The sequence below is a fragment of the Acomys russatus genome, chromosome 29 (assembly GCF_903995435.1).
Source record: "Acomys russatus chromosome 29, mAcoRus1.1, whole genome shotgun sequence".
Lineage (NCBI taxonomy): Eukaryota > Metazoa > Chordata > Mammalia > Rodentia > Muridae > Acomys > Acomys russatus.
The window spans coordinates 15801376-15824742 of record NC_067165.1 but is presented as its reverse complement, the minus strand read 5'-3'; the positions used below and the strand labels follow the sequence as shown (position 1 = coordinate 15824742).

The following is a 23367-nucleotide window of genomic DNA, read 5'->3' as shown; positions in this document are numbered from 1 at the left end:
GAGGATGGCTTTGTACTGTAGACTCTGTCACCTGTCACCTGCTACAACCTCCAGTTGGCTCTTCTCCGTGGCTCCGTGCTACCACCTTAAACCACTCTTTCACGTCACAGCCCCACAGCCATTCTGCCCTCCTCCGATGTGGGCTTTACTCAGCTCGTGGAAACCCAGAAGTGGCTCTAAGTGTCAGTCCATCTCGACCGCCCACTGGCCCCTGCGCTTCTCCCTCCACACCACATTAAAGAACATTCCGTTTTTTGTAGAGTTTTTGTTTTCAAAGGCGAAACTTCACACACCACCTGGTCACGTCTTATAGAGGTTGGGCGCCATCTGCTGGTCAGCGCAGGGCAAGGCGTGCGCTAGGAGGATGGTGAGAGGCGGAAGGAAGGTTCTCAGCAAGGGCGAAGGAAGGGCTGTTAAAAGGTGCGAGGAGTTGGCCAGAAGAAGCAAGGAGACTAGACAGGTTGTACAGGCTGCAATGATCATTGGCCAGTTTAAAGAGTCCAGAACTGCTGGAAGTTGTGTTACAGATAGGCAGAATCTCAACAAGATGCTGGTGCTGTGGGAACGGTTTAGACTTGGGGTAGCACTAGGACAGCAGATTCGGGGTGTTCTGGGTGTGGACTCTACGGTCCTTGGCAGCTGCCTGTTTAGAGGAGGGCTCAGAACGAGGGAGAATCAGACATCTTAGGCTTTCGCTTGCCTTGTTCTTGAGACCCGTTCATAGGCTGGGAGCGAGGCAATGGGGTGGGGGGGGGGAACCCTCATTTTAACAGCCACGTGTAAGATACAGGTAAGAAAGATACTCAGAAGCATCAAGCACCCATCTGGGACCTATGGATGCAGAATTCTGTAGGTTTGTGGAGGGTAGGGTGGCCGGACAAGAGAACTGAAAGCTATTGGAGAATTGCTGCTGCAGGTAGAGGCCTGGGAGGTGCAGGAAAAAGGTGTGCATATCAACCTGCCTCAAACACAGCCAGGCCAGAGCCACGAGGACCAAGGACAGGGGAGAGCTTGATTGGTTTAGAAAGGGGCAGGGCAGCAGAGTTGCAGGTCATGGAGGGCCTGAGGTTGGTTGCTGCTGGTTCAGGGATTTTGAAGAGGCAACTCTGGTTGAACACAGGGTTCAACCCTGTGACTTACCAGCTCTTTGAAGGCTGGGGCCTCGTGGAACATCTTCCCCTTAGCACCCAAACGCCATGCAGATCTGCTGCCTACTCTCGGATAGTGCTGAATGTAGTTTCCCAGGGACTTGAGACCTGCCTTACTACAGATAGGGAAGAATAACATACACCCAGCCTTTCCTCTGGCCTGGGCTCACGCATCCAGGTGTTGGCAGCTGCAGAGAGTCAGGACTGAGGAGCAAATAAGCAAGGGTAGGGTGGGAGTTGGCCATCCCTTCCTTTGCTGGGTACTTTCCCTTGGAGGCCCAAGTCGCAGACTTCCTTTTACCAAGGAGGATGAGTGGCTGATGCCCTGTCTGTTAGGTGACTGCAAGGCAGATTAAAGCTGGTAGGCTTGGTGTAGGTGACTTATGATTCTGGGGCTCCAAATAGGGGACTCCTACGGTCCACCTGTCCACTGCAGTCTGGACTAGCCAGAGTGTCAGCTAGTCTGGTTTTTTTTTTTTTTTCTTGCATTAAAGAAAAAGAGACACCGCTAGGAATTTGGAATGTATTAGCTGTGGGGGAATCTTAATATCAGATACCCTGGCTTTCTGAGAGTCAGAGCCAGGCAATGGGGGGTCCAGCAAAGTGGCCTCAGCTTTGGAGCTCCCAAATCGTACTGGGATAGGAAGCAGCCCTTTGTCCTTTGGTCTGAGGATGGGAAATTGTGTGTATGTGTGTGGGCATGCACAGATGGGCAGCTGTTTTCTAGTTCCACCAGAGCTCTGAGCCTGGAGACTCCAAGGCAAAGAACGCCTCCCAGGCAGGCCCTAGTCAGGAGGACTTCACCCCTCTAATCAAACTGGGGAGAGAAAAAGTGAGGATGCCATCATGCTCAAAGCTGCTAGGCAGCTGTGAATGGAGCCACCAGGACAGGGAGCCAGCTCTGATCTGATCTGTGTGCTATGACATATGACACAGTAGGTCTTAGACTGAGGTGAAGTTCCCTCCTACTCTCAGCTGATGATGCTGAACTGCGTGTCTGGGCAGTCAGAGTGTGGGACACCTTGGAGTGTGGCTCTGGACCCTCTGCAGGTGTTTCTAAGACCTGAAACTTCCAGCGAGCTGACACACAGCCAAACCAGATCACACCAGAGGAGGTGTACATCTGCCTTCCACAGGTTCCAGAAGAGGGGTGCAGTGGGAATGAGATGGCATGACAGAATGACCTTCTCAGGCTCTGCATATGACAAAGATGCAGCCACCATGCTGCACTGTAAGGCAGTAGGCTCCCTGTCACAAAGCCTGTGCTCCCCACCTCACCAGCCAGGTAGACAGCGAGGACGACGGAGCCGTGACTGTGAACTAATGGGCTATTGGTGGAATCACTTGTTCAAGCCATCATAGTACTGTCAAATGAATGTACATTTTCTCATATAGCCTACATTCATTCCTACCAATGGAGGGTGGGCTGTACCAAGAATCAAGTGCTGAGGAGGTAGAGGAGGTGTATGTGTGTGTAGGGCCTGTGAGAAATGGAAGGCAGGGCACATGGTCTTTCTAACGGGTCAGGGGCTGCTGCCATCCAGCAAAAGGCGGCATGAAATTGCTATAGCTTTGCAGGTTTCTTGAGAAAACCACCAATCCAGAATTAAAAAACAAAACAAAACAAAACAAAACCTAAAAATATCAGTGAACTTGTATAGCTTTTACTGGGTGCCAATTGCTATTTTGAAAAGCTCATGTGTTAGCTCATTCAGATCATGTGACAGTCGGTGAGCTCTGGGCTCCTTCCCACTCACACTGAGGAGACAGTTACAGAGTGGTCAAGCACCCTGCCAAAGCTCACAGCATCAGTTAAGGGAACCAGAACTTGAACCCGGATACCTGCCTCCACAATTCAGGAACTTAAAGGCTGTGTGATTATGTCTTTAAAACCAACCAACCAACCAACCAACCAACCAACCAACCAAACCAAAACTATGTAAGTCAAATAAAATTCAAGGAGACAGTGCCCCAACCTGGATCTAAGCTAGCACAAGGCAATTTCCCTGAGGCCATATAGCTGAGTGGTTGCAGGGACATTTACTTTTTCAAGCTGGTGACTTCTCTCCGCTGAGCTAGGCCATTCTCTTGGATAAGGGGATGGTCATCATGGTCTCCAGGTTACTCTCTGAAGTGGAGACGCTCCGAGGCTACTATCCCACACACCATTCAGGCTCAGCTGTAAGGCTCTCACTTCTCTTCCAACTTTGGATATATAAAAGGCCTTTCAACTCCCTGATTTTATTATGACCCTTTGGCAAGTCTGATGACTTGTCACAATCACACCAAGGGAGAAGATGATGTGACTGGAAATGTGCACGCTGGGTGTCTCAGGAACTGAGAGCAGCCTTTGTCTGTGGGGGTAAAGTTCAGGACCAGTGCCCAACAGTCAGCTGGCTTAAGGAGATCCAGCCACGGTGAACTGGTTGAACCCAGAGAAACTTAAAAAAAAGAAAGATGTCTGTAGGGGAGGAGAAGCAGGTGCCAGGTGGCACTGCCTGCTGAGTCATGTGCCAGTTAAAAATATTCAGTTGCCAACACAGCCCTTTAAGAAACTTTAAATGATGGGGCTTTGGGGTGGTGGTGGCGGCTCTGAGACTGGCAGGATGTATGAATCAGATCTGGACGCATCTCAGGTTCCTCTCTGGTCAGGATTCTGAAGAAAACACAGCATGTCTTGATGTTCTCCCAAATAAGGGTTATTTAATGTGCATCCAGCCAAAGACCTGCTGGGCTGGGTCTTCCACAGAGGTACAGAGCCCACCAGCCCACAGAGGACTCCACTCAATACGCCTATGCTAGCTTTCAGCCGAGGGTCAGCACTTCTAGCCTGAGCCTGGGGCTGGTGAAAGGCCACAGGGCTCTGATCTTGGCCTCAGGGTATCTACAAAACCACAAAACAAAAAAGATAGATGTATCTCTGCAGACAAGATCAAAGGGCCAGACCTGGCAGAGGGGCAGCTGGCCATGGGTCTTGGGTCCTTTCAATCAAGAATGCCACTCACGAGAGTCCACGCCAGGCAGGTCAGTAGGGAGACCCAACAATGTAACCCCTGGTGGACATAGCAAGGAAGACATAGATGTAGGCAGATTTGGAGGCCAGGGAGATGCGGGTTTTCTGAGGGCTTGTGGGGGTGGCGGTAATGATCTGTGACCTATCTCCCCAAGAGGCTCGATATTTCTTTACCTACTCACTTGTATCTTTTCAAGCAAACCAGACCCCATTCTTGCACCCTCTTTCCTCAGATGCATCACTTAAGGGTGTGGCACCTTCCAGAGCACCCTGTTGAAGGACTGTGAGGTTCTTGGATCTTCACAGAGAGATAGCCCCTCTACTTGATGACAGAGGTTCAAGTGTCTTTTCCTACAGGTTCCATCTGAGCTCTGTCTCCAGAATTGAGCTCTGTGGTTCTCAGAGCTCAGAGACAGCTCATTGGCAACAGGGCCTGGAGAGGCCCTACATGTCCTGTCATGACTAACAGACAGCTCATCCAAACCCCCAGGGCACCATCACTGTACAAAGAGAAACAGAGGCTCATAAAGAGCCCACCATTGCAGAGGGCCGCAGAGATAACAACAGCGGAGTAGGAATTCACTAGCCGGTCCCCAGTCTCCAAGCCCAAGCCTTGTCCTTTTTCAATTACAATCTAGAAAAGTGACCCTTGCAGAAAGAATAGCACCCGGTGACTCTCCAGCTCCAGGACCCACACAGCCCGGGACTTCCTGCTCTTGTTTCCAAAGAGGCCTAAAGATAAAAAAGGTGAGTGCTACCTGTGAGACACAACTGAGAAAACTCAGGTCTCCATGCTCAACCCTGCCAACAGACGCTCCACCTGTCCCTAGAGCCACATGTCCTTGGTTGACTTTTTCCCTTTGTCTCTGGATTCCACAGTTACAGGAAAAAAAAAAAAAAAAAAAAGCTGAATTTCCCCTCCATTTGATGGGTTTGTCCACACAAGGCTGTACATGCTCTGGCTAAGCTGGCAGAAAGGCCTCCTGGGGAGTCAAGCTGATGGAAGGAAGGCAGGAAGGAAGGCATAAGGGAGGGGAAGGAAGTGCCGCTTCTACTGAGCATGGCTTTGAGCTGAGATAACCCCAGCATTGACTCTGGCTGCTCCCAAAGCCTGTAAGCACTGGCACTCTCCCATGTGCCCTTCTGAGCCTTGGAAGGTTGGAATGGCGCCTCCACACAGAGTTGGGGGACAGGCAAAGCCATGGCCTTCACTGAAGAGTTCTTTGGAGGGAAGTGGAATGGTTGAATTTACTTTCTAAGCAGTCAACTAGCTGTCATTTACTAAAGATGGGGGACATATTAGTGATTTTTGTTGTCACTGTGACCAAATACCTGATAAGAAGCAACGTACAGAGGAAGGAGAAAAGAGACAGTACTTGAAGAGAGAAATGCTGCTACCCCTCAGCCCGGTTCCTGCCCCTTTCCAGCCAGAGCTCCTGGTCCATGGGATGGTACCGCCTGTGTTTCTGTGGGTCTTCCCTTCTCAGTTAAACACCTCTGGGACACCCTCATCAACATATCCAGAAGTGTGTATCCAAGTCCACTGAAGTGATAATGCCCGTGAACAGCATGGTAGGAGAACTTACCCTACCGTCCCTTCCTCCTTCTGTTTCCACCCCACCCCAAGCCCCCTTTTCAGTACACTAATCCCACAATTATACCTGCAGGATGAGAGGAAAAAAAACTAGCAGTAAAACGTTGGGGGTTGTCAAGAAATGAGTGGATGGAAAAGATTAGGCCAAGCCAAGAAAATGGAGAGACAGCGTAGAGGCAACCCAACTTCAATCACAGGAGGAGGGGACGGAGGGCCATCTTCCCTTCTGCCTATAACTGCCAGAGAATGCCCTCCTTCTGGATGATCTTTCTCTTCCTCTCGCCTTCATCTCCCCAGGTAACCCCATCTAGTCAGAGCCTCAAATTGCACCCTCATACCGACACGTCCCACATGTGTATTTCCAGCTCAGGCCTGTCTTTTGAGAGGCAGACTCAAGTACCAATTGCCAATGGATGCCTCCCTGAATCACTCATGTGGACGAAGGGCTTGGGCTCTCAAATTTACACGGCCCCCCCCACCTCCAGGATCAGAGAGCCACTCTTTCAACTTGGTTCCTGTGTTCGCCTCTGCCTTGCCATGTGCCCAGGAGTTATGGAGGCCACACTTAAAGTAGCCACACTTCATTTCAGTCTTCCTGTGCTTTCGGTGGGAGTGCCATGGTTCCAACTCTACTGTCCTTGCCATGGCCCTCACAGCTGGCCTCTGGAAGAGACCTAATATTGTCTCATAATGTCTAATAGTAACAATGACCCTACCAGCTCCTTTGGACTCACACTATCCCACAGTCTTCACTGCCTTGGTAAGCACTACTTTACTCCAAAATTTATGTTGTATTCCCCAGTAGAGACAGAATGATCAGATTTGAGGATACCAAGAAAAACAGAACAGAGACAGCATGGCTTGCGTGAGAGGTCAGATACCCCACTCCCCAGTCCACAGCAAGGAGAAGGCAAGGGTCAGCTGTGCCCACTGCTAAGGGTCAGAGAAGACTGGAAGTGAGTTACATCTGCAAGGGGCAGGTCACTGTTGATCTTGACAAAGCAGCTGCTAAGGTAAGAGAGGCCCTGGGCCACCTGGAACAGAGCTGAAGAGGAAGAGAAAAGGGATGGACACAAGCCAGAGCCGACTGCTCTGGGGTTCTTTCTTTACGTTTATTTTGTTTTATTTTTGGATTTTTATCTTACATGTATGAGGGTTTTGTTTTTTGTTTTTGTTTTTTTTTTTTGCCTGCATGTGTACCATCTGCATGCTTGGTGCCCATAGAGGCCATAAGAGGGCATCAGATGCCCTGGAACTGGGGTTTTTGATGGCAGATGGTTGTGAGCCAACATGTGGGTGATGAGAATTGAACCCAGGTCTTATGCAAAAGCAGTAGGTACTCTAAATTGCTGAGCCATCTCTCTAGCACAATGTACTTATTTTTAATGTGTGTGTGTGTATTCATACATACGCATATATACACATATATCTATGTACATACACATGTATGTATGTATACATATACATACTAATACATACAAATACAAGTATGTGTGTGTGTGCGTACCATGTGCATGTCTGATGCCTGAAGCGGCCAGAAGATAAGCACTGGAGCCCCTGGAACTTAGAGGCTATTGTTAACCACCACATGGGTGCTAAGAACTGAACCTGGGTCCTCTGCAAGAGCAAAAAGTCACTTTAACTGCTGAGCCATCTCTCCAGTCCCTGGGAGTTTAAAAAAAAAATTTTCTTTCTTATTTATTTATTTATTTATAAACAACTAGTATTTGTTTGTTGGTTTGTTTGTTTAAACAACTAGTAAAATGCAGCTATCCAAGAAGTGATTTTGAGGTGGAAACAAACTTGGATGTGTTTATTTGAATGAAGTGAGGTTGAACAGCCTGGGGTCGGGGCTCTCCCTGGGAACATAGGTTCTTTCTTTAGCATAGCACCTGGGTCCTTCTGACACAGGCCTGTGATGAGAGGGTGGGGCTGTGGGTCTCCATGCTCTACCTTTAGGGAGTAGGGACCTCAGCTCACAGTGAAGCTTAGGTGTCTCTTCTCTGTGTTCCCAGCTGAGGCTGGGTGTTACCTGCTGCTCATAGCCAGCTCTATGAGGCCCTCCCCTAACGGAACCAGCCTCCCTGATCTTCACCAGCTTCATTCCTCAGACCTCAGCACACACAACCGGCCTGCACAGGGCATGGCCAGGCACTGCCATCAGCCAGGTCCGTCCTTTCCATCCCAGAAGCTTCTATGCCAGCCACAGGGCAGAGTTGTCAGCTTCCCTTGCAGCAAAGGCACTTGAGTTAGAACAACATGGTCACTACAACTCAAGGGACAATATAACTGGGTGTGCAAACGCTCCTTCACAGAATGAGCCCTTCCAAAACTTTAAGGCAAATCAAGGGGTTCTGCATGTAATCCAGCATAGTGCCCATGGGTACTCCCCGATGCTGCCGGGAAAAGACAGGCTTTGTTCAGGTGTAAAAGTAGCAGTGAACACAGAGACTATGGACTGGGAAGTCAGGGCAGTCCACAGGAGTCATCACTGTCTGAAAAAAAAAAAAAAAAAGAACTGCCCTAGGACCAAGTCAAGATGAGACTTGGTACGGTATCATGGACAATGTCTATGGTGTGCAAGAACGGGGACCTCAGAAGTTCACCAGACAGGGCTAGTGCTTGTTTTTGAAGATCAGGTGGGTTTGACAAAGGGGGCAGGGGCCACAGGCAGCAGAAGGTGGAGGAACCTGGGCAGGTTTAGACTACTAGACCTGAGTTAAAATGGATTCTACAGGGGAGAGTCACAGAAGGGTACACAGGAAGAACCATGCAGAAAAGTGTTCAGGGGCACTGGTATTGGAGGTTGGATGGCAGGACGCAGAAAGAGAGAGAAAGTGAGAGAGAGAGAGAGAGAGAGAGAGAGAGAGAGAGAGAGAGAGAGAGAGAAGCCATTATGAGCCCCTGACTACTTAACAGGGACACCAGACTTTGGGGACCACATGGAATCTAGGGAGAAGGTGTCTGAGGTGATGCTGGTGATGTTGAGGTTTTATCATGAAGGTTTCATCATCTGAAGTCCAAAGGTTGCAGGAGATGCTGTGTGGTGGTTGGAGTGAGAATGATCCCATACTTGAATGTTTCCTTCCAAGCCTGTTTCTAGAATGTTTCCCAGACAGTTTCCAGCCTAGTCTGCTGGGCTGTTTAGGAAGGATTAGGAGGTGTGGCCTTTTTGGAGGAGGTACATCATTGGGGGTGGGCTTTGAGGAGTTAAAAGCTCACCCCAGGCCTAGTCATCATCTCTCTCTGCCTGTAGTTAAGATGTGAGCTCTCAGCTACTGCTCCAACACCAGCTGCTGTGCTCCCTGCCATGGTGGTCATGGACTCACCCTTTGAAACTGTAAGCAAACTCCAAATTCAATGCTTTCTTTTATAAATTGCCTTGGTCATGGTCTCTTCACAGCAATAGAACAGTAACTAAGACACCATGAGTGAGAAGCATGGGCCTCGCTTATCTGTGCTGAGTTTGCGGAGCAGTGGGTCTCCTAGGCAAAGATACCAGAAGTATCCAAAGCAAATGTCTGGAGCTCGCGAGTGAGGGCCCCAGCTGTGGCCTCAGATATTGCAGCAACAGCCATGAGAAGCCTAAAGCCAAACAGTTGGATGGCATAAGCAAGGGAGACTGCCTTGGCAAGAATGAAAAGAAGTCTCAATGGTCACATCTGGAGAGCTCTGACCAGCCTCTGTCCACACCACCCAGCCTGGCCCTCCAGCTGTCTGTCACACCACCCAGACTGGCCCTCCAGCTGTCTGTCACACCACCCACCCTGGCCCTCCAGCTGTCTGTCACACCACCCAGTCTTGGCCCTGCAGCTCTGGGAAGCCCTCTGTGGCTACTGTGGGCATCTCAGCCCTGATGGTCCCTCCCTCTGCACCAGGTTTTGTATTGCTGCCTTGGTCTGGTCCATAAGCCACCTAAATCCTGGATGACAGTTGATACTGAGTCGCTATAACTTCTAGCTCAAAGCATCTGCAGGGCACAGACTAATTCTATCCTCCACAACAGATGGACTAATTGATCAACTGCCAGACTGAGGGTCAAGGAGAAGGAGAACGTGATGTAAAGACTTGAGGAAGCTGAGCACACAGAGAACCCATCATCTGCTTTTGGCTTCCTAGCTCATCATATGAGTAGGCTCTGTTTACACCTACATGGGTACCACGGGGAAGCTAACCAGTAGCAGATGCATAGAAAGAAGACCAGAGTCCCACCAGTGCTATCAGCGGAGTGTTTTAAGTTCACGCAGGCAGAGGTATGACTGCGATTGTCCCTCCCCACTCCCAAGATCCTAGACTACACAACTCTCTGCAGTCGGTGCATGAGAGCCCAGGGCCATGGACGGTGCGTTAGCAATGGCACACAGTGTGCCCGCTGTTCTGCCTTGCTTGCCCTCTGGGCCTTTGCTTCAGTCAGTGAGAAGGCCTCATTGTAGACCCCTCTCCAGTATGTACTTCAATGAAACAAGATGCTGTGTGTGTTAAGAAAGGAAAGAAACAGAATAAAGCACCGGGGTTAAGAAGAAAACCTTAGTGTGAACAGATGGGCAGGCCTTAAGGATGCGTTTAGGATCCCGGGATGGATGCGCCCTTGGAGACAGACAGGTGAGGCAGGTACTTGGTCAGTCCTGGTTGCATCCATGAGATGCTGGGGAGGTGTCCTCAGATATGTATCCACATGAAGCGATCCCCCTTTCCACATTAGCAAACATCCCTAGTGCGCGACACATACTCCGTGAAAGAAGAGGGTTCACCAGAAGCAAAGGGCAAGAAGCACAGCAGAGCCTGGGTGGGAGTCAGGGTTGGGGCAGCCGAATCGAGGGTGGAAAGGACCTGATTGTTGATGCCCATGTGACCAGCTGTAAGAGTGAGGATGACACGTCCCATAGCCAAGAGCAGAGTGAGGGACTTCAGGTGGAGACAAAGATCTGGGTACAGGTGAGAGACAAGTTGGCATCCACATGGTGAGTCTGTGGGAACCATATCCTTTCTTGGCCTCATGGGGCTTATGTTATTGGCACAAGCCTGTTGTTGTCCCCTTCACAGAGGAGGATGGCAAGGGCATAGCTACCAAGCATGGTAGCATGAGAGCACATAGCCACATGGGGGCACTCTAACCAAATGGCAGGCACAGAAAGCCACCATTCCCCACATGGGGCTGTGAAGTGCCTCTTGTCCTGTTTTTGTCAAACGGGGACATCTTTTGTATTGTGGGTATGCTTCAGGGATGTTCACCATTTCCTGACCCTGTCCCTGTCAAAACCACGTCCTGCTCCAGAGAGCCCTTCTAGCCACTACAAAATGCCAACTTTTCCAGAGACTTCTACACCTGTCACTGTGTGTCTCTATGACCAATGACACTTGCAGGTGCTGGAGAAGGAGAGTTCCCAGTGATGGCCCATGTTGTTAGAGGCTCGTAGAGATTGCTGTCATCAGAACTGGGGCTGTCATCAGAACTGTGATCACAACAGGGACACAGACACAGGACCGTCTCACAGACATGTGGCCACACAGAACACAAAGTGCACAGAGGACTTCCACAAAGTACATCTGAAGCCAGATACCCTTCTAGAGCCTGGGGTATGTGGGGGTGGGGTACAGGGTATGTGTGTGTCCCAGAGTGGCAAAAATAGTAAGTCCTGGGCCTGCCAGTGGGTAGGGCAGGAAACAGTGTAAAGAGTGTGCAATGATTCTTCAGCACCGTGAGGAACGGGATGTGACCAGGGTGGCCTGGGCAGGACAGAGGCAATACATTCTAAAGGAAACAGACTTGTAATTGGGGACTTCACATCACCTCAGTGCTGGACTGAGAACCTGGACAAGATCTGTGGACACAGAGATGGAGAGAGACCTTGGCTCCTTCAGATCTTTACCAAGGATCCCTGGTGGCGTTTGCAAAACGAATGATGCCTTGGGAGTCCCACAAAGCAGAGAGGCCCTTTGGGAACTACAGGCACCTGTGGGCACCCTATAGCCAGGAGCCACTGGCCACCTCTGTGCGCAGGTGATGGGTGGTGTCCACACAGGCAGCCGACTGCAAACAAGGCCTGAACCTTACCCTCCTTCGAAGATCTTGACCCTCGCCGGCTCTCCTCTCTTGGAAGTGGGGGTACCCTCCTCTGTCTTCCCTCGCTTTTCTTCCTGCTCCACTCTAGCTGGGTCTTTCTGGCTCTCCAGGGAAACCAGCGACGGGAGGTGCACCTGAACTCCATCAGGAGGACAAAACCAAGATTGGTTAAGCGTGCATGCTGGGTCAAATACAAAAACACATGTGCCCACACAGCCTTCCGATTTGTACCCAGTCCTCCTCTATAGAGTCAAGGACTGGCCACAAGAGACAAAATCTCCTTCAAGCTGTGTTTTGACCCCTCTCAGGATCATTTTCCCCTGAGAGGCCGAGGTGGGTCTTTGTGTTCTATGCTAGACTTGGGGCCTTTTGGGATATGTCTCCTTCAACTTGGTCACTCAGTACTCAAAATGGGATTAAAAAAAAAAAAATTTAAGTCGTGCTGAAGAAATAAATGAAGGCTTGGTGGTGCCTCACAGATTAACTGTGGTGTTCTCAGATCAGAAAGCTAAAGTAGCCCACGAGGTTAAGGGTGTGGCTGCAGGAAAGCACAGGTCTCCTGCTTCCAGTACTAGCCCTCCTGAGCCAGCACCAAAGACCAGAAACCACAGACCCCAGCACCCAGAACCAGCCTGAGAGTGGGCATCAGGGTATACATTCTCTGTTAAGAGCAATGGGCCTCAGTGAGCCATGGGTCTGGGGTGGGAACTGACACTGGTCTGGAACTTCCCAGACTTTTCCAGTGTCCTCAGAATATATTCTCCAAATCTGAGGCGGGGGAAGATATACCTTTACATAGGGTCCTGGTACCCATGGAGCTGAGATAAGGGTCACCTGACTGGGAACCAGGAGATGTGAGTTCCAGTGCCAAATAGATCACTGGAGACCAGGACACCCTTAGGTAGACTACTACAGCCTCGGGGCCTCCTAGGGCATTTAAAAAAAAGATTCTATCTATCTATCTATCTATCTATCTATCTATCTATCTATCTATTTTTGTTTTTTGAGACAGGGTTTCTCTGTGTAGCCTTGGCTGTCCTGGACTCACTTTGTAGACCAGGCTGGCCTTGAACTCACAGTTGTTCACCTGCCTCTGCCTCCCAAGTGCTGGGATTACAGGCGTGTGCCATCATGCCAGACCTAGATTTTATTTTTATTTATGGTGTGTGTGTGTGTGTGTGTGTGTGTGTGTGTGTGTGTGTGTGTGTATTCTGTGCACAGAAAAAAGCAGGGCATCAGATCCCCTGGAGCTGGAGTCATAGGCAGTTGCAAACCATTTCATGTGGGTGTTGGGAGCTAAACTCTTGTCCTCTGTAAGAACAGTAAGCAGTCTTAACAAAGAAGCCATCTCTCCAGCCCATTTTAAAGACCATTTTAAAGATCCATTCAGAAACCAACTTCTGTGATTTAATGACCCCCATGGAATCTCTCCTAATGGGAGGAGAAAATGGAAACCAAACTCAGGTCTATAGAGCTGTGCTGGTGGAAGCCAGGCACTCAGATTTCCAGGGCATATTTTCTACTCTCATCCTGGCCTGTAATCCACAGAGTGGCCTATGGGTCCACTACAGGCAGGTAGACAGTGTCTCTCTTGCTACCTGATACCACTCTGGGGAAGCCAGAGGAGGTGGGTTTGGGTGGTAGTGATGGTCCAGGAAACAGTGCTAAGAGTGAGCAGGGGGCCCAGGACCCATGCTAGTACTAAACCCAGTAATGTGGATCATGTACGCTAAGACATACATACACATAGCTTCACCAGCCAGCACTGTTACCTGTACACTTCCGGTTAGCCACCTCATAGACTATGAGTTAGGTTAGTATTACCCCTCATTTTCAGATGAAGAAACCAAGATACACAGAGATGAGGTGAAAAGCCCATGGTCACACAGCTGGATAAGTGAAATAAGGGGACTCAAACCTGGGCAATTCAGGACCCATATCCTTGCTCCCACTGTGGCAGGGCTGTCATTAAAGTGAGGCCAATGGAAGAAAAACAAAAGAAGAAAAATCTTAAGGAGAGAAATATGACTGCAAGATGGATGGTTATGCAAGCGTGGGTCTCTCCAGGTTCTAAATGCTACCAAATTCAAATGTGCTGTACCTGCAAGAGAGCAGCTAAGCCAGGCTTCCTAATGCGTAGGTAAATGGCATTATCAGAATGGTTCGTGGAAGACAGCAGCTACAAGGTGACAATTGTCGGCTGAGCATGCAGAAGAGTTCAAACCATTGCCAGGTACAGACTGGGTGGTGTTGAGGTTGGCAGGGGGTGAGTCTCCCATCACTGGAGACACACAGGCAAGGAGTTGGGGGGGTAGTGGTGTAGAAAGGCCTCAGCTTGCAGACCATGCTGTTATGTTAATGTGTGCACTTTGGGTAGGAAAATTTGAACAAAATTGACACTTTCAAGGAAATGTCTACAGGTTTTTAGCTCATTTTAGGAAAGTAGCAGGATGAAGTAATGGCTGTCAATGGCTGTCAAATTAGACAAGAAACCAACACGCTGACACCTATCATCAGGGAACAGGACAGCTCACACCTGTTTCAAAGGGTTTGCGAACGAGCTCTAGTTCTGAATTTGACCTTTGTAATTTACACTATGGCCCTGTGCAAGTGACTTAGCCTTTCTCAACTTTGATTTATCTTCCTCATATACCATGATTTTCCAAGGCTTTATTAGAACAAAAGTAAAGCTTAGTATGGTATCTGCCACATAGCTGGTGCCCCAAAAGTTATGAATACAATTATGCCAGCATCTTGGCAATAGCTACAGTTTGTGGTAGTTATTGCAAAGGTGGAAATCCTTTCCAGAGACATCTGTGGACCCATGAGGACATCAGAGAATAAATTTGGAAAGCAGTGTGTGAAGACTATCCAGCTGAGCTCAGGGCACCTCTGATATGACTTCCACCCTCACAGTGGAAGCAGAAGGCATGAATGAGCATTTGGGAAGCTGTAGACCCAGATCTACTCCCATGTCCACAATAGAATTCTGGGTTCCAGTATATGTGTGGGGTGTGGTCAAAGCACCTGGTTGGAATGGTTGCATGTGAACATCATTAACTTTGCAGTTATCTTTCAAAAGTAACTAAGTACCTCACGTAACAAAGAAAGGAGGAGGAGGGGAAGGAGAAGAAGAAGGAGGAGGAGTAGAAGAAGAAGAAGAAGAAGAAGAAGAAGAAGAAGAAAGAGGAGGAGGAGGGGAAGAAGGAGGAGGAGGATGAGGAGGAGGAGAAGGAGAAGAAGAAGAAGAAAGAGGAGGAGGAGAAGAAGGAGGAGGAGGATGAGGAGGAGGAGAAGGAGAAGAAGAAGAAGAAAGAGGAGGAGGAGGGGAAGGAGGAGGAGGATGAGGAGGAGGAGAAGGAGGAGGAGAAGAGGAAGAAGAAAGAGGAGGAGGAGGGGAAGGAGGAGGAGGATGAGGAGGAGGAGGAGGAGAAGGAGGAGGAGAAGGAGGAGAAGAAGGAGGAGGAGGAGGAGGAGGAGAGAAGAGAAGAAGAAGAAGAGAGAAGAGAAGAAGAAGAAGAAGAGAAGAGAAGAAGAAGAAGAAGAAGAAGAAGAAGAAGAAGAAGAAGAAGAAGAAGAAGAAGAAGAAGAAGAAGAAATAGATTCTCTTTATAGTCAGATAGGTCTGCTTAGCTCAAATTCTGGAATTGCCACATGTTTGCCCCAAGTCCTCGACCTCCTTCAGCCTCTGACCCCAGGTTACCTCATTTGTAGAACAGAGAAGTGATGCTGCCTTACAGATGGAGATGAGCTGTGACTGGGTGGAGAGGTGCATTGCATCCCACTTCTATGTGCCATCTTATAGGAGAGGTCTTCTCAGGAATAGTTTGTGTCAAATGTGAAAATAGGATGATTTTTAAGTGATAGTAGAGGATTAAAAATAGCAGATATAGATAAAAAAAATTTAAAAAGTAGAAAGAAACTAATAGGGCAATGGAAAACTCTATGGGAAAGGGTTGGAATAAAGTTCTAAAATTGCCAAAAAGCACCCCAACCAATAATGTTTCCCATCCCTGCTCTTAGGAGAACTACTCTTTGCTTTGCTGAGCCTGAATTTTTGATTTTACAGTAGACGCCTCTGGGAAAGTAGAGCAACTTTGCTGATAACATTATTCCAATGATGTTAGGGACACAAGATCAGAGAAACCCAATGAACATATTTCCTTATAAGGTCATAACTCCCTGAGAGAAAAACCTGCCTCCCACCCCAACTGGCTTTAATTCTACAATTTAGGATGAAGACAATGTGGCTTTAAAAGCTCAGCACAAGCTTTGGCATTTAGTGGCTAGAAACAAAGCTGAACTTACCTCTGTCATGCGGGGCTTTCGGGAGCTGGATGGAACCAGCCTTCCTGCCTCAGGATGCGGAGCTGTCGCCATGGTATATGTCTCTTTGCTCACTTTCTGCTTAGATCTCAGGAGGGACAAAGCAGCTTTAGTGGAAACCCCTGGAAGGTTGGGGTTGTACAAACTTATGCACCAACCAGCGTAAACAGAGGACCTCCTATCTACATGCTGGGTGTGATTTGGCTTAATGTAGTTTAAATAGCACCAAACTGACATTAGTGGTCGTGTGGAGGCTGGGGAACTGCAGTACCTTCTTTGAGTCTGTACCTTCTTGCAATTTGGCTGGTTTGGGGGAAGTGTCTGACAGAGGCAGAGAGCTAGGGGGTGCCAGGGGAGGGAGGTCAGTCTGTTCCTTTGGATCTTCTTTCTTTACACTCAGTGGAGGCAGACTTCTTCTGTGAGCTTTGCTAGATGGCTGGGCATAGTCCTTCAAAGCTTCTGAGCCTGGGGATGTCCCACGGGACAATGTGGAATGAGAGAGGGGAGAAAGTTCCTTTGGGTCAGATAGATCTGAAGACAAGCTGGACAGTGTTTCTGCCTCCCTCCTGCTCCAGCCCTGTCCACTCACATGGGGCTTTTCAGTCCTCTTCCTGTCCTCTGTGCCAGTCAGCACGACGCTGCAGGTGCTCACAAGCTCCAGTTTTTCATCTGCCTTGGAAGCTTCCTCCTCCTTTACTCTTTTCTGCTGCTGGGTTTCCATGGTAAGTTCAAGACTGCCAGCTGGGGAGAGGACACGCTTGCTTCCACCAGCTGTGGATGAGCACCCCTCCAGGCTTAGGATACCCTCAGAGGAGAGTGAAGTGCCTTTCCTTTCAGGCACTCTCAGATATGGTGTCTGGAAGCCTCTGCTTTGTTCCTTGCTTACACTAGACGTCCCGGGCCCAGATTCATATACATCGGCCCCACACACAGTCAATCCTTTGGAGGAAAGTTCTTCATATTTGGCAAGAGCCATGCTTGCTGAGCTGCCTTGAGACTGTGTGACCAAAATCTGAGATAAAGTGGTGTACATGGCACTCCCATAGGATGGCATGTGGGTCTGGATGCGGACGGGAACAACCAGTGACGGCGCCATAGCATCTGGACAGGCAGGCAGGGCCAGTGGTGGGGCTGATGTGGGAGCTGGAGAGGTAGCTGGGGGAGTTCTAGGGGCCAGCTGGATGTCACTGCTGTATTCTGTGCTGCCAGAGGGGCCGGGAGGTCCTGTTCCCAGAGGGGCTAGGCTGGTTTTGACTGGGGGCAAGTGGCTTTCTATTTCACCAGGGAGCTGCAGCGCAAACTGGGACTGCAGAGGCAGAAAATATCCAGAGAAGGCTGAGGAGGCAGGGGATGGCACGGGGAGGAAGGAAGGGGGCTGCCGGAAGGGGATATCTGCAGGGTGAGGCAGGAGCTGGGGCAGACGGAGCTGGCTGGGGTGTAGCACAGTGGGCTGCAGAGGAAGGGGTGGGGCTTGGAACAAGGAATGTGGGAGTTGGGGCATGGAGTATGGGGAAGAGAGGAGGCTGGCCATTGCTTGGGTGGGAAAGAACTCGGAGGACTGTTCTTGCTCCTGAGGCTGCTGCAAGGAGAAGAGGGAAACTGGTGGGTGCAGCTGGGTACCAGGAGATCGGAACACTTGCAGGGCTTCTGTGTAGGGTGGGCTGGACCCCAGTGGGGGCCTGTCCTGCATCTGGCTCTTGCCTCCGGAGGGCCCACCTTGTGTGGTGGCCACTGAGATCTGGGGTACGGAACTTTTGGTGGAAGGACTGCTGGCTGAGGGCCTCCTCACCGCTCTCTTGTTTTCCCTTGGGAGTAGCCTCCAGTTCTGCTTCTGGAGGTCTGTTCAGGGAGGCCTGTCTCACCAGAAAGCATTTTCTTCTCTCTGGTGGGGCAACTGGGGGTGGCGGAGCGGCAGGCACTGCTACAGATGGTCCCGTTGGGGACAAGCTGCCGTAGTCAAAGGATTTGCTTCGGGTCTCAGTCATGTGTGAGGAGTGGGGCACATTGGGGCTCTGCTCTGAGGCTGACCTTCGCATCTCTCGGGCGTGCGGGTGGTGGCTGGGGACAGTCAGCATGTGGGTGCCCAAGGTTTTGGAGCGTGCGTCTGAGGAGGGCCCGGGGGTCTCAGCCTTCCCATGGTCTTCCCTGTCGAATGAGGTGGAGTGGCTGGAACCACTCAGAGAAATGCTGCTCTCCTGGCTTGGGCTTCGAGACAGAGGCACAGAGGACTCAAAGCTGGACTCCCCCGAGGACTGTGCCATCTCAGCCAGGCGGAGCCTCTTCTTCTTCGGTGGCAGCTTCTCCGCCGGGAGCTGTGCCAGTGTCTGACTGCGCTGAGGCCACTGGAACTCCTCTGTCTTCTCAGGCTCCTTCGGAGGCGGCTCAGGCTCTGTGTCAGGCCTGTCCGGCTCTTCTGTCACCAGGATCTCTGGAACCTGAATGTTGGGCTGGCGGACCAGCCTTGGCTGCAGGGAGTGAGCCGAGCGTCCATGTGGGGCAGGTGGTGGGGATGAGAACTGGGCCAGGGACTTGTCTTCTTCCAGGCTGCTAGGCTGCTCCAGTGGGTCAGACTTCTCAAAGGAGCTGGTGTGCTGGATGACAGAAATTTCTTTGGACATTGTTCTCCTCTCTTTGCCCTGGTCTGAGCCAGTTCCTGCCTTGGGAGTCCTTGGCTGGAAGCTTGGGGGTCCCTCTAAAGAGGGCACTGATTTGCTTGGTTCTGCTGGTGACTTGGTGGACTCCAGGGGGAGGTTACGAGCTGTATCTGATGGGCCAGGGCTGCCAAAGGCAGGTGGCTCCTCCTCATCCCCAAGGCTCTTTTCCTTCCGTCTTTTTCTCAGTGGAGTGAGTTCCAAGGTGGCCCCTAGTTTATAATGCATCATCTGGGACCAAGGCTCAGGCTCTGCCTGAGTCTTTTCCACCTCATGAGCACCTGCAGAGTGGGCTTTTGTAACCTGGAGCTCAGAACAGTAGTACTTCTTATGAGCTTCGTAATTATCTTTCTTTTTGTACCGAGCACCACAGATGGTACATTCATAGTTCATGCCTTTTGCTTTCAGCCCCTTCTTGGTTTTTTTGGTAAGATCGCTTTCCTTGGATTCTGGTTCGTCAGAGGGTTTCGAGGTGGGGTCTTTGCTGCTTGGTCCAGGTTCCTCGGAACTGTACTCACCTCCCAAAGGTAGTTCAATGGCCGGCTGGCGCTTCAGCATCCGTGGGTGGGAGGTAAACACGGGACTGCTGCGGCTGGGGGCCTCAGGGTCAGCAATGTGGTCATCAAAGGAGTAGCTACCACGGAAGGTGTGGTGGGGGGTGCTGATGGTGCAGGCGGCAGAAGGCATTGAGTGGCTTCTCAGGAGAGGCACAGGGTGCGCGGAGCTGGGCGGGTGCTGGAGGTTCAGCAGCGATTGTTCCGGCTTTGTCTTCTCCCCATGGGATGATAGTGAGTCCCGGTAGAGGCTGGATTTGGGGGACTCCACACTGCTGCGCCTGGTGAGAGAACTCCTCCTGGGCTTTACACTGTCGATTTCACTGGTGTCCACCACGGCCTCGTTGATGGTGATGAGCTTGGTGATGTGTTCAATCACCTGTGTCCGGGGCACAGACAAAGGCACCAGGCTGGGCTTATCTTCAGCCGACAGGGGCAGTAGGGGCTGGGTGGAGCTGGATGCCAGCATGGAGGTCCGCTGCCCAATCCGCCCGCACTTGCCAAAGATGATCTCTGCGTAGGACTTGGCATTGGTGTTGGGGGGGCTGACCTGCTGCTCGGCGCTCTCAGAGCGAGAGAAATACCCAGACTCTGTGCTGCCTTTGCTCCCTGGGCTCAGGAACGTCTGCTCCTCAATCAGCTTTTTCCTCTCACTCAGGCGGAGTGCCAGCTTCTGCTTAATGGTGTGTGTGTCTTCCGGTTTATGGCTCAGGGGATGCTCCGATGAGGCTTCTGCAAATGGGGTGGGGTCCTCGAGTGATGGTGCAGCGCTTGACTGGGACAGGGAGCCGCATTCCTGGCTGGAACCGTGGCTCCCCGAGCTGTGCAGGCTACTTGAGAGCAGGGGGTGCTTAGATTTGGGAAGAGCCTCTGTGGAGGGACCTGCTGAGGCGCCAGTTTCCTCCTCAGAGTCGGTGCTTTCTCCTTCGGTGGGCTCCTCAAACTCTTCCCCGGGGATCCTCTCCATCTCCAGCCCAGGGGGATACATTTCACCGCTGGAGCCGGAGGCCAGGCCAGCTTTGATGCGGTGGGCATGGGATTTCCTGTGCTTGTAGAGGTTACTCTTGGTTTTGAAGGAGAAGCCACAGGGGCCGCAGGGGTAGGGCCTCTCACCTGTGTGTGAGCGAATGTGCTTCTGGAGCACACTGGGCTTGGCGCAGGGCCGGCTGCAGTACTGGCATATGTACTTCCCCGGCTTCTGTGGTTTCCTCTCTTTCTTGTGTGCCTCTTCGGTGGGCTTCAGGGAGACCTGTGAGGGACGGGGCACGAAGACCTTAGGGATGCCAGGCAGGTCCTCGGGAGGGAGGATGGAAGTATGGGATGGGAGGAGCTGGCTCTGCGGATGCAGCCCAGGGGCCACAAAGGAGCCTGAGGGGCCAGGTCTCATGGGGTCAACCAACTGCCACGTGGACCCCTCAAGAAGGTGCTCTGGTTTGCCAGGGGACATAAATGCTGGTGTGAGAGGGTGCTGCGGAAGCTGTGAGATGTGGACTGAGGCCTCGATGGAGGGCCTCCTGGAAGGCTTCAGCTGCTGGCCCGTTTTCTCCTGAGAGCCTTCTCTGAGGCCCACTGAGGGGCCTGAGAAAGGCTGCGGGGCTAGGAGCTCCTGGGTGGCACTCTCTGAGGGAGCAGGTGTGCCACTGCCTGGGTATGGCGTGCTGGAAGAAACGCTAGTCTGAATGGCCTCTCCTTTGGTCAGCCGCTTCCGGGGACTTCCATCAGCCTTCTTGGTACCCTTGATGCTTTGGTCAGGATCCATGACCTTCACAAGACTTCAGATGCTACTCAGGGAGTTTGGGGGTAGGTTGCATTTATGAATAATCCAAGTGTCCCGAGGTGTCTGGCTCTGCCCACATTGGTCAAGAGCGGTAGAAGCCAACCCCAGGATGGCTTTGGGAGTTGGGCTTTCCCCCTGGCAAGTGTCAGTGGCTGCAAGTAGACTCAGAGCAGGTCCCGGGGTCCACACTGTTCATATTGGTGTGGCATGGCCCTCTACTCTGTAGACAGAAAACACACTGGCATTTTCTGCCTGAGTGTCTGGCTTGAAAACAGCACGGAGGATGTCAGTATTGCCATTGAGTGGGGTTGATTGGCAGTGACGAGTGGCCCTTATGAGTCCCCTGTGTGCTATTTGAACAGCTGAAGGTTGGAGACATCTGCGTCCATGGTCCTGTCATCCCTGGTCCTGGCTGGAGAGATGCCACACTGGATGCTGGGGTGGCTCTGTTCCGGCCTCTTCTCCCCTTGAACTCTGTGTTGGAGATTAATGGCCTCAGAGGAGAAATCACGGTCTTCTATGAAGGGGAAAAAATACACACAACAGAGGAAAGAGATTTACTGAGGCTGTCCACAGGCTGGGCAAATGGAGTGCAGTTACAGCTAGCTAAGGCCTCTTAAAGATTAGCCAGAGACATTCAAATAGGATGCAGACACCCCCCCCCACCTCCCCATGCTCATACTGTCCCACTGCCAGTGTTTCTGATAATGTCTTGTGGGATTACTTGTGGGGGCTAGAGGCCTGAGCCCTTGTCCCTGCCCTGTGACCCAGTCCCAGTTAGCCTGGACTTGCCAAGACTCTGCTGTGAATCTGGAATAAGGGTAACAGCAGGTCCTGTCTGAACTGCTCCTGTAGCCTTCAGCAGAACACCATGAGGAAATGAATACAGATGCTGCTGAGGGGGTGGGGGTGGGGGAGGGGCAGAAGAGGTACCAGAGGATGCAGGGATGAGCTTTCCGAGAGATAGCTTGTTATTTAACTAAGCTCCTTATTTAAGAGATCCTGACCCAGGTTCCCTTCAGCCCCTGGCAGAGACCTGAGTTCACACACCACACTTCCACAGATGAACCACTCTGCAAGGCGCAACCATCTCTCAAATAATATAGTCTCTCTGGCTCTAGATCTGCATGTCCTTGAGAAATATCACTCATCTTTTTACCCCTATGCAAACCCACTCCCTATCTTGTGTTTCTGAGCAAGCAGCAAGGGTAGGGACATGGCCTATGGTAACTCACACTGAACTTGGCGATGATCATAGGATTGATCCAAACAAGGAAATGGGGAATTTTCTAGAGGTTCCTCCAGCCCTGGGTTTTGTTTTGTTCTTGTTTTTTGCTTTTGGTTTTTGTTTTTCAAGACAAGGTTTATATGCGTAGCCCTGGCTGTCCTGGAACTTGCTCTGTAGACCAGGCTGGCCTTGAACTCAGAGATCTGCTTGGCTCTGCCTCCCAAGTGCTGGAACAAAAGGCATGTGTCACCACCACCCAGAACTTTGCAGCCTTTTCTTGTCCTCCAAATGGGCCAATGAGGTCCTATGTATAGGTCAGAATGTCAGAACAATGCACTAGAGTTTCAGGGATCCATTTCAAGCCACGTAGAGGACGAATGTAGAGGCCATAGGATAGCGACCAAGCTCGTGTCATATAGGATAGCCACCGAGCTCGTGTCATAGGATAGCCACCGAGCTCGTGTCATAGGATAGCCACCGAGCTCGTGCCATATAGGATAGCCACCGAGCTCGTGTCATATAGGATAGCCACCGAGCTCATGTCATAGGATAGCCACCGAGCTCGTGTCATAGGATAGCCACCGAGCTCATGTCATAGGATAGCCACCGAGCTCCTGTCATATAGGATAGCCACCGAGCTCGTGTCATATAGGATAGCCACCGAGCTCATGTCATAGGATAGCCACCGAGCTCCTGTCATATAGGATAGCCACCGAGCTCGTGTCATATAGGATAGCCACCGAGCTCATGTCATAGGATAGCCACCGAGCTCATGTCATAGGATAGCCACCGAGCTCGTGTCATAGGATAGCCACCGAGCTCGTGTCATATAGGATAGCCACCGAGCTCGTGTCATATAGGATAGCCACCGAGCTCGTGTCATAGGATAGCCACCGAGCTCGTGTCATATAGGATAGCCACCGAGCTCGTGTCATAGGATAGCCACCGAGCTCATGTCATAGGATAGCCACCGAGCTCGTGTCATATAGGATAGCCACCGAGCTCGTGTCAT

General features: G+C 51.0%; 1 protein-coding gene across 1 annotated transcript in view; it reads right to left on the bottom strand.

Moving 5' to 3' along the window:
* Hivep3 (HIVEP zinc finger 3) overlaps positions 1–23367 on the bottom strand; it is a 70558-nt gene that overhangs the window by 14313 nt on the left and 32878 nt on the right. Inside the window, 4 exon segments of the mRNA XM_051171835.1 lie at positions 11811–11953; positions 16128–16373; positions 16375–17925; positions 17927–21644. Of these exon segments, the coding sequence (XP_051027792.1) occupies positions 11811–11953; positions 16128–16373; positions 16375–17925; positions 17927–21109 (5123 nt within the window). The 5' untranslated portion in view covers positions 21110–21644.